Source organism: Ochotona curzoniae, unplaced genomic scaffold (assembly GCF_017591425.1).
Source record: "Ochotona curzoniae isolate NIBS_2020 unplaced genomic scaffold, NIBS_Ocur_1.0 contig_2210, whole genome shotgun sequence".
In the NCBI taxonomy this organism is placed as follows: Eukaryota; Metazoa; Chordata; class Mammalia; order Lagomorpha; family Ochotonidae; genus Ochotona; species Ochotona curzoniae.
Genome location: NW_024465369.1, coordinates 7,737,795 through 7,756,565, shown reverse-complemented (window position 1 = coordinate 7,756,565; position 18,771 = coordinate 7,737,795). Strand labels below are relative to the sequence as shown.

At 36.3% G+C, this 18,771-nt stretch overlaps 1 protein-coding gene and 1 non-coding gene across 2 annotated transcripts in view; one reads left to right on the top strand and one right to left on the bottom strand.

Annotated features, from left to right (window-relative positions):
- LRP1B (LDL receptor related protein 1B) overlaps positions 1 to 18,771 on the top strand; it is a 1,301,643-nt gene that overhangs the window by 883,138 nt on the left and 399,734 nt on the right. Inside the window, exons 37-39 of the mRNA XM_040971988.1 lie at positions 15,554 to 15,680; positions 15,815 to 15,966; positions 16,211 to 16,335. Of these exons, the coding sequence (XP_040827922.1) occupies positions 15,554 to 15,680; positions 15,815 to 15,966; positions 16,211 to 16,335 (404 nt within the window). The remainder of the gene's footprint in view (positions 1 to 15,553; positions 15,681 to 15,814; positions 15,967 to 16,210; positions 16,336 to 18,771) is intronic.
- Positions 11,479 to 11,590, bottom strand: LOC121150956. The gene has a single exon (XR_005883060.1). It is a non-coding gene; the product is annotated as a U6 spliceosomal RNA (small nuclear RNA).

Sequence of the window (18,771 nt, the reverse complement as noted above, 5' to 3'; positions counted from 1 at the left end):
GAGTTATCATTTAGGTGACATAAGCCAGTGAAGACATTATTCATATCTACATGCCAGACAGTATAACATCCTCATGATTTCTGTACTCTACATATACTTAAGTTCCACATATGAGATTCAGAATCTAATGTTTTTAGTCTCTCTGATTTATTTCACCAAGTTCTTGAGTACTATTCTTTGTGTTGTAAATATCAGAATGTCATGGCTTTCTTTTTTTCTTGTATAAATGACTTCTGGTTATAGAATGTTCCTGGCACTGATACAATTGCTCAGTTTTTTTTTTTCTTCAAAACCTTCAAGATCCCATTTTGACTTTGCACTTGATATTTTCACCATATTGTTGGAGAGCATTTAGACAACATTCCTAAAGTTAAGAGAAAAACAGGGGATAAGTTTAACACCATTTCTTGCTAGGCTATGATATTTCACTTCAGAAAAGGAAAGGCATTAGCTATGTGTGCTTTCTCTTGTCCAGTAGTGGTTTATATTCTTACCTTTTCGTAAATCAGTATACAGCTTAGACTAGTTATCAACTTAGACTAGCTATGATTCTTCATTTGGAGCTAGTGCAAGTTCTCAGATGAAGAAGAGTATGATTGGTCTTCAACAGTTCATGGGAAATCCATGTAATGAAAAAAGTGTGGATTTTAAAAAAGATTTTTTTTTTAAGATTTCTTTTATTTTTTATTGGAAAGGCAGATATACAGAGAGGAGAGACAGAGAGGAAAATCTTCCGTCCAATGATTCACTTCCCAAGTGAGCGCAAGGGCCGGTGCTATGCCCATCTGAAGCCAGGATCCAGGAACTCTTCCGGGTCTCCCACGCGGGTGCAGGGTCCCAAAGCTTTGGGCCGTCCTCAACTGCTTTCCTGGGCCACAGGCAGGGAGCTGGAAGGGAAGTGGGGCTGCCAGGATTAGAACCGGTGCCCATATGGGATCCCGGGAGTGCAAGGCGAGGACCTTAACCACTGCACCACCGCGCCAGGCCCTAAAAAAGATTTTAAAAAGAATTTCTATAAAGACAACAGATTTACATATTTCATAACTGCAATTTAAAGAACACAGTACTTCATCTCATCTCCCTTTCATTCTTCCTTTTCAACTCCTTTTTTTTTTTTTTTTAAAGATTTATTTTTATTATTTTTTATTGGAAAGGCAGATATACAGAGAGGAGAGACAGAGAGGAAGATCTTCCATCCGATGATTCACTCCCCAAGTGAGCCGCAACGGGCCGATACTATGCCGATCCGAAGCCAGGAGCCTCTTCCGGGTCTCCCACGCGGGTGCAGGGTCCCAAAGCTTTGGGCCGTCCTCAACTGCTTTCCCAGGCCACAGGCAGGGAGCTGGAAGGGAAGCGGGGCTGCCGGGATAGAACCGGCACCCATATGGGATCCCGGGCGTGCAAGGCGAGGACTTAACCACTTGCGCCACCACGCCGGGCCCTTCAACTCCTTTAATGACCAAGTTTCCATCTACTTTGTAATCACAAGCTGAATTCTGCACTGAAAAATTCAACAAGTAGTATCTCTATCTATCTATCATTTATCTCTCATCCATCTATATCTGTATGGATATCAAGCTCTATATATCACGTATATATCCTCAATATGTATCTAAGTGAACAGGGACACAGAGAATGCTGAGCACCCTCAGTTGTTCCTCAGGTGACCACAGTGACTAGAACATAGCTGAGTTTAAAACTTGGGACCTAACAGCAAAATTCATATCTCCAAAGTTTGTATAAGGGACTCAGTTATTTGGCCCATCACTGCTACCTCCCAGTTTCCTGGGAAACTGGCGTCAGGAACTTGAGTTGGTAATTCTGTGGAGTTAAGGGGATGGATTTCAGAAATATTATGAAGCAAAGAAAACCAACTGTTTTTATTGTTTTATTGCAATGGTCAGCACAGTTCACTGTTCAGTTGCATCAGCCAGAACATTTACTGTTTTCTTTCTCTCTCTCTCTTCAACATGCCAGAAAATAATATTGACTTTATATTTAAGATTTATTTATTTTTATCCGACAGGCAGATATACAGACAGAAGGAGAGATAGAGTAAGATCTTCCATCTACTGGTTCACTTCTCAAGTGGCTGCAACAGCTGCAGCGCAGCTGATCCGAAGTCAGGAACCAGGAGCTGCTTCTGGGTCTCCCATGTGGGTGCAGGGTCCCAAGACTTTAGCCCATCTCAAGCCCAGGCCTCAAGCAAATGAGAAGTGGAACACCCAGGAATAGAACCGGCACCCATGTGGAATTCCAGTGTGTGCAAGGCAAGGACTTTAGCCACTAGGCTACCATACTGGGACCATTTTTAATTTTGTATTTTAGATTTATATATATTTTTGGAAAGGCTGATGATTTACAGAAAAAAAAGAGAGACAGAATAAAAGACCTTCCACCTACCTGGTTCACTCTCCAAGTGACCACACTGGCCAGAACTGAGCCATTCTAAAGTCAGAAGCCAAGAGCTAGGAGCTTCTTCCAGGTCTCTAATGTGGGTTCATCCTCTACTCTTTTCTTTGGGCCACCCTCTGCTATTCTCACAAGCCACAAGCAAGGAGCTGGATAGGAATTAGAGCATGTGGCATATGAACCGATACCCACATGGGAACCCAACACTTCCAAGTTGAGGATTTAGTCATTCAGTCATCACACAGGGCCAAAACTTGACTTTGAGTTCAACATGCATTCATATTTATCTACTTTAATTAGCTTTCATTGAAACCACCTTAACCTTAACCACTGTTGTCTCTTGACAGATTTTTTTGAGTTGTGGATTATTATATTCTGTAACTATCTGCTTGCAACCTGTTCTTCCTGTAATAAATTTCATGGGTATGATTAATTTGTGCCCCACCTCACTACTCAAAAATCAGCTGGAAAGTCCCATTTCCCTATGTTTAAAGTTTTTTTTTTCAAGACTTCATTCTGAATAGGTAAGGAAACAACAACAGTTTCAACAATATTACTCTGTTACCAAGTTCAAATGTAGGAGTTAGATTTTTCTAGAACCAAAATATGTGTTTTTATGTATGGGATTTGTATTGTTTCATTTTCTTTACTATAACTAAATACCTGAAGCTGAGTAATGTATAAAGGAGGAGGGGTATGTAACACACAGTTTTGCAGGTAAAGTGTAAATCTAGAAGTGCCAGATGCTTAGTTTTGGGAACTGCCTTATAACAACATCAAATATAGTGAATAGCATCTTGGTGGAATGACTTGTGAAAGGAATAGAGAAAACACAAGGCCAGATTGGAAACTGGAGAATTCATAAAGGCTATAACCACTCACTCTCTCAAGAACTTAAGATTTTAACTGCAAAAGACCAGCATTAACTCTTTCTAGCATGAACCTCCAATGACTGAACTGCCATCCATGAGAAAGCACCTGTTAAAGGATCTACTACCAAAACTTACCACACTTGGACCAGGCATCCAGTACCCAACGTGTGGGGAAACACTCAAATCATTTATTTATGTATATTGTTTGTTTGTTTGTTTGTTTGTTTGTTTGTTTCTTTCTTTCTTTCTTTCTTTCTTTCTTTCTTTCTTTCTATGTTTCTCTCTCTCTCTCTCTACCTACTTACCTACCTACCCACCCATCCATCCATCCATCCACCCACCTATCATCTATCTACTTCAAGTATTATAGAATTTAGTAATCCACAATATAAAATGTACCAGAAAACATTTTTAGCATTTTCAGGGTACAACTAAAATCATAAAGGTTAAAATGTTAAGAGAAAGTACAGCAAAAATGTTAGATATGGAGGTTTTAATGAAGTCTTTAGATGTAACTGCCTTCCCTTGTATGTTCTGTTGCCTACCCCTGTAAGCCTGGACATATAAACACTGCAAATTTAGACTCAGGCAGGGAGTGTAATTGTGTGTAAGTCCAAGAATAAAGCTCTCAAGACTCAGTTGAATTTGTCCATATAATACCTGAAACTTAAAAAAATGTTTTCTTTCAATATGATGGTGTCCTAAAAATTTATTTAAACTCTAATTGATCGAGTAATGGGTGATTTTAGATTTATATATAGAAAGAATGATCTAATCTCAGAAAAATAATATTGAATGTTACATTATTCCACATATGCATAAGAAGTAGGTGCTTGTTTCTAAAAAGAATTTCAATCCATTGCACCTAAAGAAGTCCAACTTTGTGTCTGTTGTACAGAATCTCTTGAATTTAGTGCCTTGCCTATTACAGATTCATGAAAATTTACTTAACAAGGCTCTTATTGCTACTTGTCAATCTGTCGTTTTCTTTCTCAATTCTTGTTGAAACTTAGTATACATCTTCAAATTGATATTCTGATTTCTTTAAGTATCACTTTTTTTCCTTTGTAGTATTGAGAAAAGTGCGCAAGGGGAACTTCATAAACTCCACTTTTTACAATGCATTTAGTGAATGAATATTTATTGAGTGCTAGAGACTATGAATCAGAACATGTCATCATCTCTCCTTGTACTTCTCAGCCTACAGTTCAGTACAACTTGACACAGAACTACTGGTGAAGTATGATTGCGTGAATGAGGCGATGTCACTGTTCATAATGAGCTTGCTGCCTAAACTACAAGTGTGGTCAAGTATAAAATTTCAGTTAAAAAAAACTGCTTCATTTTGTTATGGATGATTTATTTTCAATGATGCAAAGACTAACGCATCTAATGCAAACACATATTGCTTCCAGATCATGTTTTACAGGGATACATTTCATAAAAATTACATTGAATGTAAAGAAAAATGAAATGGCAGCATAAAATTAGAGTAGGTAGTTCAGTTTGAAGTAGTGGAAATAATAGTAATGATTAGTGCAGGCATTGTGGAGCAGGCTGAGAAGAGAATGAGGTATCTGAGATAGAGCAGGGATTGCAGTACATGAAGAATATACAATATAATCAAAGGAAAGATAGTGGTAAACCAGCACATTAACACAGTTATAGGTAAATGACACACATGTAGGTGATGTGATGGGATGATAATTTAGAGCAATAAAATAGACAGTAGGGTTCCTTACATTTTAAAGAAATTGCCATGGAGACACCTCTGCAGTTTCAAAGTATACAGTTCTGTTCCATACTTTATAAGCCTTTGCTTTGATCCCAAACAGTAGCTAGTAAGAATGGTAGCTTATCAGGCCTATTAGGAGGGAGAAATGGAGGGAGGGAGGTTGCAATCACGTGTGATCTTACTTGGCGTGAGACAGACACAAAGGGGAGATGCAGAGACAGACACAAAGGGGAGATGCAGAGACAGATACAAAAGGGAGATGCAGAGACAGACACAAAGGGAGATGCAGAGACAGACACAAAGGGGAGATGCAGAGACACAAAGGGGAGATGCAAGTCTCTTGTATGATAAAAAAAATTAGGAACTGTAAGCTGAAATAATTGCAGCATCATCAGCATAAATCATAAAGTTCCTAAGGATGTGAACCCTAGAAGGGTAAATAGAGGAGCTGTCAGCCAGCGATAAAGCAATTAAAAAAAAAAAAACAACCTTGTGAGTAATTGTGACAGAGTGATGCTGTGTTGGAATGGAAAACTGCTACATATGAACTTAGCCTGTGAATGTTTGAGTAAATATCCCTCTAAGGGAGAGGCTTTCGTTTTCTCCATTTTGAAATTGCTTTCTCTCTTTTATTCTGGTTACAATAGTACCTCCTTTCCTCTGATACCTCACAAGCAATGAACATTTCCTTCAATCTTGTGATCTTTAGCCTGTTCTTTGAATGATGCATACATTTTTCCTACCAAATAGTCTAAAGATCCCCATTTTGCTGCACTAAAAACAGCATAACTAATATCTCAGTAATCTCCACATATGTACTTTCCAGCTTTCAAACAGACTGATCTGTGCTGATTGTCTTATTTTTGTTAATGAAATGGATTTTCAGCACCCATTTTCTACAGATTTCTAGCTTTATAAAAGATGTTTTTTCAAGTTTTTTTTTCTTTTTTTTTTATTGTTGCTTACATTGTATTATGTAGTACAGTTTTATAGGCGCTGGGGATTCCCCCCACCCCTCCCATACCCCTCCCCCCATGGTGGATTCCTCCACCTTGTTGCATAACCATAGTTCAAGTTCAGTTGAGATTCATTGCTTGCAAACACATGCCTAGCATAAAGTTCAGTTTTACATTATTTGTTCATTATCTATGCTAAGATTCTTTTTATTTATTTTTGAGCCAAGTATTCTGGTTCTCTCTGTTCTCTTCCATGCATTGCAGTTGGGTCTTGTTCTTCCTATTTAACATTTTCTGTTCTATTCTTTCTGTCACAATAAAATTCATGTGCAAAGAACTGAGAGAAAACTATACATAAATTTCAAAGGATTTTGCATCAAATTAACATGTTCTTTCATTCGGTCTCCCATGAACTTTTGAAATATGCTTATTTAATATTATATATTAAATTTAAATAAGTATATATAAAATATAAACAAAATTTCAACCTAATTTCCTCATTTTGTGTTCAGTTTCCTTAGGATTAGTTACTTGAAGGTTTGGCTCTGAAGCAGCATGTTCTTTTTCCTCTGTTACTCAATCCTTTGCTAAATAGCATACATTTTTGTGTCACAATAAAATAAATCACAATTTTAATTTCTTCATGATATTGTATCACTTATTTCTATCCATCAGTGAACCCCAGTATTTCTTCTTTTTCTTTCTTTTTATAACTCCCTGGGCTGGTTCCTCACTTATCACCTTCCCGCTGCCACTCTCTGCCCAGATTCTTCTACCTGGGTAATCTGTGTGATTATGTTTTTCCCTCTCCAGGTGACAAGGGCCTCTTCCCATCTCCAGGTCTTTCCTATGATGGGAGAACAGCAGCAGGACTAGCTTCATGGCATAGCAAGCCAGTACCAGCAGTTCCATATGGGTGCCAGTTTGTCTCAGCTGATGGGTGGGGAAAGCAGTGGGGCATGGCCAAAGGCCTTGTGCACTTGTACTCATGTAGAAAATCCAGAAGTTGCTGGCTTCTGGCTTTGATTGGCCCCATTCTTACTGTTGTGGTCATTTGGAGAGTGAGCCAGTAGATGGAAAATATTTCTATTTCTCCTTCTTTCTCTGAAACTCTTTCTTTTTTAAATTTTGAGTTTTCTGGTATAATTCCGTAGCATCTGGGATTCCCTCCACCCCCTAGATTCCTACTACCTAACTGATGCTCCCCATATTGTTACAATAGTATAGTCCTTATGGAGTTATAACCCCATCAGTCTGTTATTTAAGTGTGCCCAACATTGCTGGTACAGACAATGTCAGACAGTCCAGCATCCCACTGTATTGATATGTCCAAAGATTCATTGTGAGTTCATTCTTGATTTGGAAGTATGAATGCATATTGCATTGTATCTTCACATCTGGACATGGTAGTCTCTATTACTCCAGAACTATACATTGCCTTAAATGAGAAGTCACAAAACAAGGTCAACAATCAGAATGACGTTAAAATAAAAAAAAATAAAAAAAAAGAGAGAGAGAGAGAAAAGAAAACACAGCACCATGGATTTGAAGATATGTGCAACTGAATAACCAATACATGGGTGACAAAAAGAAAATATGAAACCCTCTTGGGTAAAATGATGCCACCATGTGCTCTGTGAACCAGCAATAAATTTGACAAGAGAAAAGAAACCATTTGGAAGGAATGAAAAATATAAAAATACATGGGATGCAGCAAAAACAGTATAGAGGGGTTATTGAATTTAAAATTTGCATGATAGTTTTCTTATGTTTGAGAGAATATATGGTATTTATGCTTTTGGGATTGACTTTCACTGAGCATAATGGGCTCTAGTTGGGATCATCTAGTTGCAAATGGTATGGTTTCATTCTTGTTAATGGCTGAGTAATATTCCATGGAGTAGATGTACCACAGTTTCTTTAACCACTGCTCTTTGGACAGGCATCTGGATTGTTTCCATGTCTTAGCTAATGTAGATTGTGCTGCCATAAATATAGAATTACATATCCGCTTTTCATATCATTTTTTTATTTCCTTTGGTATATTCCTAGGTGCTGGATAGCTGAGTCATATGACAGGTTTATTTGCAATTCTGTAAGCACTCTCTATGTTGATTTCCATAGTAGATGTATTTTCTAACCTGCACTCCCACTAGCAGTGAAGGAGAATACCTTCTTCCCTATTTTTTATCCCACAGGTATTGCTAGTAGAGTTCTGAATGTAGGCCAACCTCACTGAAGTTAGATGGACCCTCAGTGTGGTTTTCATTTATATCTCCCTGATGCCTAGGGAGCTTGAGCATCTTTTCATATGTCTATTAGCCATTTGAACCTGTTCTTTAAAAAAAAAAGTCTGTTCATTTCCTTTGCCCATTTTTCACAAGATGATGATGATGATGATTTTATTGTTGTTGTTACTGTCCCTGAGTTTCTGAAGGTCTTTGTAAATCCTTGATGTTAGTCCTGTATCACTTGTGAAGTAAGCAAAAATTTTCTTCTGTTCTGTTGCTTGCTTGTTCACTTTAGTAGTTTATTTCCTCCCTTGTTTTGAGTACTTCTTTTTTCGACGTATCTTGGGATTGCTTTGCTGTTTTCTAGTTCCTGCAACTGTAAGGTTAGCTCATTTACTTCAAGCTTTTCCAGTTTCTTAACTTAAGCATTGATTAAGAAGAACTTTTAACAGTGCCTTGATTATGCCCCGTAAGTTTTGATATATTGTGCTGATACTTCATTTGTTTCAAGCAACTTTTAAATTTCCCTTTTGATTTCCTCTCTAATCCATTGCTTATTTAATAATGTATTATTCAGTCTCCATGTGTTTGTAAGTCTTCCTGGGAGTTTTGACTTCTTGGTCTCTAGCTTCACTCCATGATGGTGTGAGACGATGTTTTGTATAATCTTAATTAGAGTAAATGAGCTTAGTTGATATCTACTGAACTTTTCATCCTGTAGACAGTGAACACTTTTTTCATCAGTAGATGCTAATTTCTCCAGAATTGATCATGTTTTAGGCTACAAAACAAGTCCCAGTATTCCCTCTGTGTAGATTTGTGTTGGCTTATTTCTCTTCATTGTACGTGTAACTCAGCACTGCCTGAAAAAGTAGGTGTTGGAAAAATATTTTTGATTTCTTAAACTCTCTTCCAAGATGATTTGCATCCCCAGTCACATACAAGAAATTTTTCACATGAAAAGAAATAGTTATTACTTACCTTCATTTCTAAACAGCATTTCTGAAATGTGGGTTAAGTTACATAGATAACCATTTTTTTTCATGTTGATAGTTACAAAACAGCATGCCTATTTGAACTCAAGTTTACTTGAAGAAAAATTTGTCATTGCTTTGGTAACATTTGTGATGTATCTGCACATACATTCTCCTCAATTTGTGTATTTGAGTTCAGTTGAAAGGGCTTAAAAATGAACTCTGTGTAAAATTATTTGAACACTGATACACAAGCAATATAATATAAACATTTGTGTCAAAATTTGTATCATGGAAAGAAAATATGGCATTTTAATATTTTCTTTACAGTTAAATATGGTAGGTAACATTGCAAGAGAAAAGGTGAAACATAATGGAGTGTATTAGCTGAATGCCAGTTATAAATGTACCTTGAGAATTGGGTGTAAGGTCTTTTTTGAACAATGGAGCATAGAGGTCTTTTAAAATGTAGCCAAATGTAAAGTACAATCCACATATGCATTTAGTTGCATTTAGTGTAGCTCTCAGAATAATTTTCTTTTATCCTTTTACTTTTCTTTACCATGCTTTTTTGTTGTTAGTGTTAAACATTGCTTGCTTTTAAAAAAATAGAAATGTAATCATTTTGTTTATGTTAAAGCCTAATTTTCTATTAACAACAAAAAAAGATTATAGGAAATTACCGTATGGATTTTTGCAAAATTTAGTAAACTCCTCATAATATATTCTTTCCAAATAAAACACTGAATATCCAATATCCTTGTGCCTGAATTTGAGTTGCAGTTTTGACCTCATTCTAGCTTCCTGACAACAAACACACTTGGAGAAAGCAGATGAAGGCAGTGGTGGTCAGGCCCCTGCCACTGCAACAACAAGTAAACAAATAAAATTAATTTTCAAAAATCCAACTATAACCTTTCCCTAAAATAGATGATAGCGAACTTCCACCACCAACAACAACAAAAGGAAGGAAAAGGTCTTCCAGAGTGCAGCAGTTCTACTCTCTTAGACTGTGCTCTGCTATCTCTGAGTTCCTTTCTGTGCAGAATTATTTAAGCAATGGAATCATTTTTAATACTTTGAAGAGTGGATCTGGATTGCCACACAATGTTTTCTCAAAACAAAATTACCTGTGAACAAAATAAAAGGAAATCTAAAGAAGTCTTCATAGGATTAGGGAAAATTGGACATTTGTTTTACACCTCACAGAGGAAGAAGGATATCAATTAACATATTCCAACTTTTATATAACTAGATGACTTCGCTTGTGCCTTGAGTATGGTGTCAGACATGTGGTCTATAAGGCATTCAGTTATTATGAATTTTCAATATTAGTGCATCTGCTAGGAAACTGAAAATTACAAGCAGGCTTTATGACTTCTCGGCCTTTTTGGCTAAGCTCAAGTGCAGATAAAATGTTGGTGAACATATGGAGGCTAAATGCTGCTATTAATCTGCCAGTTGTTGGTTCAGTTTGTTTTTCATTTTATACATATAACCTCCTGTTGACTCTCACTGAAAGAGAAGACAAAATTATTTCCTTGATTATCATCTTGATATAAAAAGCTGCCTTCCACATTATATGCCCTGTTGCAGGTTTTCTATAGCTTCTCTGATGAAGGACCCAAGTTATCCTCACTTGGGGAAAGCAAAAGAGAAAGACATGACAAAGTCGTCACTTAAAAAAAAAAATCAAATATATTGTAAACTCCCAGAATTCACTTTGCTAGTCAGAAATTTGTAAATGTCTGCTATCAAAGGTGATCTTTTATCTATCATTCTAACAGCAGATTTCAAACCACCTTTGAATGCATTTTTCAAATATTGTTTTTACACTCTGCTAAGCATCAGTTTATGTAAGTAAGGCAATTTCCAGTTAAGTTTAACAAATAATATGATTTACTATCCTGGAAAATTCAGTTGTATGGCACAGCACGTATCTCTCAGGGTTAGATTTATCAATCCGATTTTCTTGACCATATCATACTATCCAATAAACACTACATATCTGCAAAGTTTGAACTCAAATGTGGACACAAAATCAATAGTCATTTCATTATTGAATATAAACTTCCATGGGATCTTTAAAATAAGGGACAATATTTTTTATTTCTTCCTATTGATAGCAAACACTTTTAGATATCAAGAATCTATACTCATTAAAGTTATCTCAAGATTATTTGCATAAATTATCTTAAATGAGGTTTTTCACTGCAATGATAAAAGTAATAAAAGCTTAAAAAGTTCTTTTTCTAAACACTTAGTTTTTAACTTCCAAGATCCTCCAGGTGCTAATTCTAATATGCTTTGCTTTCCATTTCATGAATTTGCATGTCATCATTGTGCAGGGGCCGTGCCAATCTTCTCGGTATTTTTCCATTTTTAGTGTATGTGCTGCCAGAACAAGCATTGTATTCCATTTCTTTAGTCATCAGTTGATGGGTATCTATGTGATTCCATATAATAGATATTGTGAATTGAACTGGAAGAAACATAGGGGTAAAAGTAACACTTCCCTATGCTGAATTAATTACTTTTGCTTATATTCCCAGGAGTGTGATGACTGGGTCATTGCTACATGTATTTTTAGATTTGTGATCCATCTCCTTACTGTCTTCCATAATCATTGTACTGGTTTACATCCCCACCAACAGTGCATTAGGCTATTTCTTTTTCTCTACAGCCTCACCAGCATTTGTTCTGTATTGATTTTTGAATAATGATCATACACATTGTGGTGAGGTAAAGCTGCACTGTGTTTCTTATTGGTATTGCCCTCATGGCTAGTGACCCTGAACAAATACATCAACCTTTAATATGTTATGTTCATAGCTTTTGTTCATTTGTTGTTTTGCTGTTGAGTTTTTTGAGCTCATTATATATTCTGGATGTTAAAACTCTATCAGATTGATAATTTGCTAGTATTTTTCCCAATTAATTATTGGCCTTTACACTCTGTTCAGTGTTTCCCTTACTGTTCACAAGTTTCTTGCTTGATGTAATCCCACATGTCTATTTTTGCTTTATTTGCCTGTGCTTTCTGGGGTCTTACTCGATAAGTATTCTCTTTAGCAATGCCTTACAAAGTTTTCATATACCAAGTTGATGGTTTCAGGCCTTATGCTTGTGCCCTTATTCAGTTTTGAAATAGTTTGTGTAGTTTTGAATTACCAGTGTGTAACGTGTGAGATCTTGTTCCAAACTTCTATAGAAGTCCAGTTTTTCACAACACCACTTTTCAAGAAATTGTCCTGTATCCATGATGTGATTTTAATCTCACTTGTCAAAGTTTAGTTGGTTATTTATGAAACAATTTCTGAGGATAATATTTTGTCATATTGTTCCATTTGTCTATTTTTTACATACTGCTAGGTTGCTTCGTTTTTTTCAGCTGTGTAGACTATAGAATAAACATACCTGTGCAAAAGCAAGGCTATGTATGGTGGATCCACAGCTGAAGTATTTCCACTAAGATCTAGAACTAGATAATGATGCCCACTTTCATCATTGCTATTCAGGACAGTTCCTGAAACTATAGTCAGAGTCCATAGGCAAATACACACACACATGCACACACATAAAATAAAATAATAGAATAGAATAGAATAGAATAGAATAGAATAGAATAGAATAGAATAGAATAGAATAGAATAAAAGACATACAACTGGAAAAGAGGTAAAATTGTCCCTGCTTACAGATGACGTGGCCCTTCATATAGGAGAAACAAAAGACTCCATTAAGACTACTGGAACTCATCAGAGAAATAGGTAAAGTTGCAGAATATAAAATAAGAACACACACAAAATATCAATAACACTCATATACGCTAGCAATGCTTGAGCTAAAAAATAACTTGTAAGATCTGTCCAATTCAGAATAAATATAGAGGTTTAACTATCATGGGGTAATTTTTGCCAAGGGTATGAAAGAACTCTATAATGTAAAGTGTAACACAATAAGGAACAGAAAACATAGATAAAAAGGAAGAATTTTCATGTCCATGTATGAAAACAGTTAGTATTATCAACATGCTCCTACAATGCTAACCAAGCAGATGCAATGCAATCCCAATCAAAATGCCAAGGACACTCTTCTCAGATCTAGAAAAGAATGTCCTAAAATCCATAGGTTCAGGCTGGCATTATGGTAATAGCCAGTGAACATTGTTTCATATTTGTGCTAGTTTGTGTTTTACTTCCAGTTACAATCCAGCTCTCTACCAATGATCTAGTAAAAGTAGCAGAAAATATCCCAGGTATTTTGACCAGTGCTATCCAAATGGAGGTATCTTCTCCTAACTTTGGCATGCTTATTACTAGCAGTGTGGCCAAAAGTGAAGTAAACCAACTGAGAGAAGATTGTTCTCTCTCTCACTCTTTCCTGATTTCTCTCCCGTCTCTGTAACTGAATTTCAAAATAAATAGATGTATTATAAATAAAACAAACAAAAAACCTCACATGGAAAGACAAGAGACCACATTCAGCTCCCTATGTGTGGCCTCGGAATGCAGTAGAGGACAGTCCAAAAACTTGAGATCCTGCATCCACTTGGGAGACCCAGAAGAAGCTCCTTCCTCCTGGCTTTGTATCAGCTCAGCTTTGGCTGTTGTGTCTACCAGGGAAGTGAACCAACAGATGGAAGATCATTCCTTCCTTTTCTCTGTAAATCTGACTTTCCAACATCAATAAATAAATCTTTTAAAGAGGTTGAAGCATCATAAATACTAGATTTCAAGACCTATATCTTTTTTTTTTTTTATCCTAGCCTCCTGCTGTTGTGTACTCTGTGAGGCAGCAGGCAAAATCTCACGCACTTGGGTCCCTGCCACACATATGGTAGACTCAGATGGAGCTCAAAGCACTCTGTTAATCCTGGTCCAAATTTGGCTGTTGTGTCATTTGAAAAGTGAACCAGTAGATGAAAAAATCAGTCTGTCTCTGTCTCTCTTTTTTTCTTTCTCCTGTCTCCCTCCCCCCTTTTGCATTTTAAACAAAGATTAAAAATAAATATTAAAAAAACAGTTTTCAAAAGTTTATGCTTCTAAACACTAACACTTTTTCAAAGTTTCTGTACATTATTACAGAGATTTAACACTTCTTATAGCTGAGGAGAACAATAGTATCAGATATCACAGTAATACATTGCTGTGTTATCTTTCTGTTTGGTAAGATGACACAATTGAATGAAAGCACTGCAGGCCTGGCTTACTCTAGCCTGTATGTGATTCTTGATCTGTGTCTGTGAAGCATGTGATTGTGAAGTTGTAATATTAATATAGCTTATGTATCTACTGAAGATATGTTATTGACTCCATTAAATATATATGACATGCTGAAGGTATTCAGTGTCTTCCAGTCTAACTCTCTCTGCTGTGTCTGGTCACTTACACATATGTGTTAAAAGATAAACAGAAATGAACAGTCATTTTAGTTCCATGAATATCATTGATACATTTTCTAAAGCTGAGCTATCAATGAGCATTACTTGAAGAATAAAAATATCTGATAGCATGGAATTCTGTATTAGGGATAAATGTCATATTTTGTGGCTAAAGGAGTATATCAGTTATATAATATATATGCATTTTATTTTATATTTTAGTTTTTGACATCGTGTTTTATTTTGGTAATTCCTACATTTTCTTTATATATGATTTTTACACCTATGCTACATTTTGCCTCATGGAATTACTAAAATAAAAGTTTCTGCTGTCGTGTGAACCATGGTTTAACATGGGTTCCCATGTTAATTTATAAAATTTATAATAGTTAATGTTCAGCAACCTAAGTGAACAGAGTTGAAAATTATAATACATTTATTTGTACACTCACAAATTCATGTTTTGCTATTACGTTTATCTTTAAAATTGTCTCCTTATCTGGATACGTTGGTTGTTAAAGTAAGGTAAAAAATCAGAAAAGATTCTAGTTCTCACTGAATATGCATTTCAATGGGGGCAAAATATTAATAATATGTAGCAATGTCAAGACTAATCAGTTTAAATCTGCAGTGTAGACTATGTTAGGAAGTAGACTCTATGGGTAAAATTACCAAGGCGGGCCTGAAAGGCTGCTTATAGGAAACACAGGAGAAAAGACAAATAGGACCATGACAGGTAAACAGGTTGAAGAACATTTCAACAAAACATAGCTGCACGTAAGGTATTTTGGAAGGATGTTAATCCAGCTTCATTATTGCAGTGGTTGATTAAACATCTTTCACAATGACTATATTTGAATGCAGAAATAGATCATTTGTGAAGTGATTTATGATGGTTATTATTGTTCTGCTGGTGTCAATGTTACCGCTGTTATCTTGAATGCTTTTTATGTTTATCTGCATATTACTATAAATCAGCAATTTCATTTCAGCTTCTTGTTCTGGACTGAATGGGGACAAATGCCCTGCATTGGAAAGGCTCGCTTAGATGGCTCAGAGAAGGTCGTCCTTGTAAGCATGGGGATAGCATGGCCAAATGGCATCTCCATTGACTATGAGGTCTGTTGGATTTCTTTTAAGTTTTCAAAATGTATTAACTGCCAACTTGCATTAGTCTATTTTTGGTGTTGCCTTATTTCCTTAATAAAGCAATCAAAAGCACATGGTAATATTGTATTTCAATCGATCTTCAGGAAAACAAATTGTACTGGTGTGATGCTCGCACAGACAAGATAGAAAGAATCGACCTTGAAACTGGAGGGAATCGCGAGGTGGTGCTGTCAGGGAGCAATGTGGATATGTTCTCAGTCGCAGTCTTTGGGGCTTACATCTACTGGTCTGACAGGTAATTTATTTTTTCATAAGTGTTTGAGTCTCAGCATGCTATTTTGGTGCCTGTTGCTTTACCCTTGCAGGATCAGCTGTTTCTTCTAAGGTCACAAAAGGATCTCATAAAGCCATACAGAGTACACAGACTAGCATGCTCGCTATTCTGGTTCTTTCTCTTCTGTTGGGCTACTTGTTGCCTTCAGCTTGAATAATCATTTGTTTTTAAAATTCCTGACCATGTGTATTCAACTTCCTTGCAGAGCACATGCCAATGGGTCTATCAGAAGGGGCCACAAGAATGATGCCACGGAGGTAGTAACCATGAGAACTGGCCTTGGAGTCAACCTGAAGGAGGTGAAAGTCTTCAACCGAGTCAGAGAAAAAGGTCAGCATGCTTAAAGGGATGTTTGATAAAGAGTTGGTGTTCCAGACCTGCGAGTTTCAGACTCAAGCAACTTTGTATCCAAAATATTCAAAGCCTGTGCTGAACTTGAAACAGCCTTTTTCTTGTCATTATTTCAACAATGACTGAATATAACCTTTACCTTGCTTTGAATATTGTAAGTAATCTTGAAAGACAGAAACTATCAGGAGAATATGAGTAGATTATGTGTACATATCCTCATTATATAATTTGCATATGCAAGATAAGAGCACCTGGGTATTTTGGTACCAGATAAGATCTTGGAATAATCATCCATAAAGACAAAGGAACAATTTTGTATTTATGTTATTTCTCTTGCTCTCTTTAAGAACATTTCTCAAAATTTGGTAATGGATCAATTCTCATGTGAAGTTACTTTAATACTTCAGAAAATGGGATTAAATGTTTATTTTGATGCAATAGAATGCTTATGTGTAACCTTCTAATTTCATATAAAATTCATGTAAGTATAATAGCCTATTGAAAGTAATTCATAGGGGCCAGCATTATGCCAGAGTAGGTTAAGACTGTGATTGAGATGCTAGTATCTGAGCAACAGTTTGACTCTTAGCTCTTCCATTTCTGATCTAGCTCCATGCTAAAGTACATGGGAAGGTAGTGGAAAACTGCACCAGTACGTGGGCCTTTGCACCTCATACAGGTGACCAGGATAGACTCCAGAATATTTTGCTTTGGACTGGTCCAGACCTGTCTATTGGAGAGATTTGGGAAATGAACCAGCAGATGGAATCTCTCTCTCCCTGCCTTTCTCTTTCTTCTCCCAACCCTCTCTTTATTGTGCTGCCTTTCAAATAAATACATATTTGTTAAAAATAATTTAATGTATTAACATGTATACATACATCTAAGGATATATACATTGGCAATTTACATAACTGTCATGTCTTCTGTGTAAGTTTGGGTCAGATAATATATAAAACAACCTGAAAAACATGCTATTTGACAAAAAGGAAAAGACATAGTTAAGATCTGAAAGAGTAAAAAGCAGCTGGTATTTTTAGTTTCATTTACCTATTAAAATATCAATCTGTTACAGCCTTAGAAATGAAAGATTGTTTGAAAAGATTTATTTTTATTTGAATGGCAGAGTACGGAAAGAAAGACATACAAATGATCTTTCACCCACTAGTTTACACCCCAGGTCACAGCAAAGGCTGGGGGTGGGCAGATCTGAATACAGAAACCAGGAACTTCTTCCAGCCAATCCCACATGCCATCCATCTTTGGCTGCTTTCCCAAAGCATAAACAGGGTACTGGATCAGAAGTGGAGTAGCTGGGACTTAACCTCTCGCCCATATGGCTTTAGCCTACTATATCACAGAGCTGGCCACAGAAAACTACGTTTTTAACATGAAAGGTTTCTGGAGTCATCATCGCCTCAAAATATTTATTTTTAAATGAATGACAATATCTGTTTTTATTTATTATAATCAGTAGGAGAAATTGCACTTTAATAAAGGAAAATAGTAGTGTCAGAGGTTTAACGAGGAAATGACCCATTGAATAGTTTATATAGAAGGTTTTTTTTTAAATTACTTCAAAGTAGAGTGGTAGAGACAAAAGGAAAGACACAGAGAAATAAATGTTTTTCCCACTTCCCAAAGGGATGAGATAGTCAAATTAAGGCTTGTATCAGGAGAAAGGGAACCTCACACTGGTCTCTGTTAGCAGCTGGAATCTAAGTGCTTGGACCATCATCTGCTGACCCCAAAGTGCATTACCAGAGACTGGATTGGAAGCAGAATAGCTGATGTTCTTATCAGAACACTGATAAAGGGAAGCCTTCATCATGAACAGCTGCTCAGCTTGCTGTGCCAAATTCCAGACCTTGACCAAAATTTCTTAAAGACTTGCTTCATTTGAACTTGGATTAGAAGTGTATGCCAACTCTTTAGAGGCTATGAATATTGGGAGCACATCATTGCTTGTTACTTAAGCATCTGAGGGACACAAAATTTCCAGGAGCAGCTTTTCCCACTTATTTTCATGTTCAGTTTTGAGTGATGTAGCTTTTTGTGCCAAAAATTGAAATATATAAAAGATAATGTAATCGACCTGCTAAGAGAAAACTTTAATGTTTTATTGGGGTAGTGAAGAAAACTGAAGAATGTGTTCTTTCAAATAAGAATGTGTTCTTTCAAGATCTTTAAAAAAAAAAGCATTTGATTTTTTTTTTTTTTTACTGAGAAATCTTAAAATCAAGAATCAATTTTTTTTTAAATCTTTCTTTCTGTTATTGAAAGAAGATAGAGGGAGAGAGACACAGATCTTCATCCACTAAATCACTCTTCAGATGATCCCAAAGACCAGGACAGGGTAGCCAGGAGCCAGCTTCCACAAGGATGCAGGGACATCTTGAGTCATCTTTCACTGCT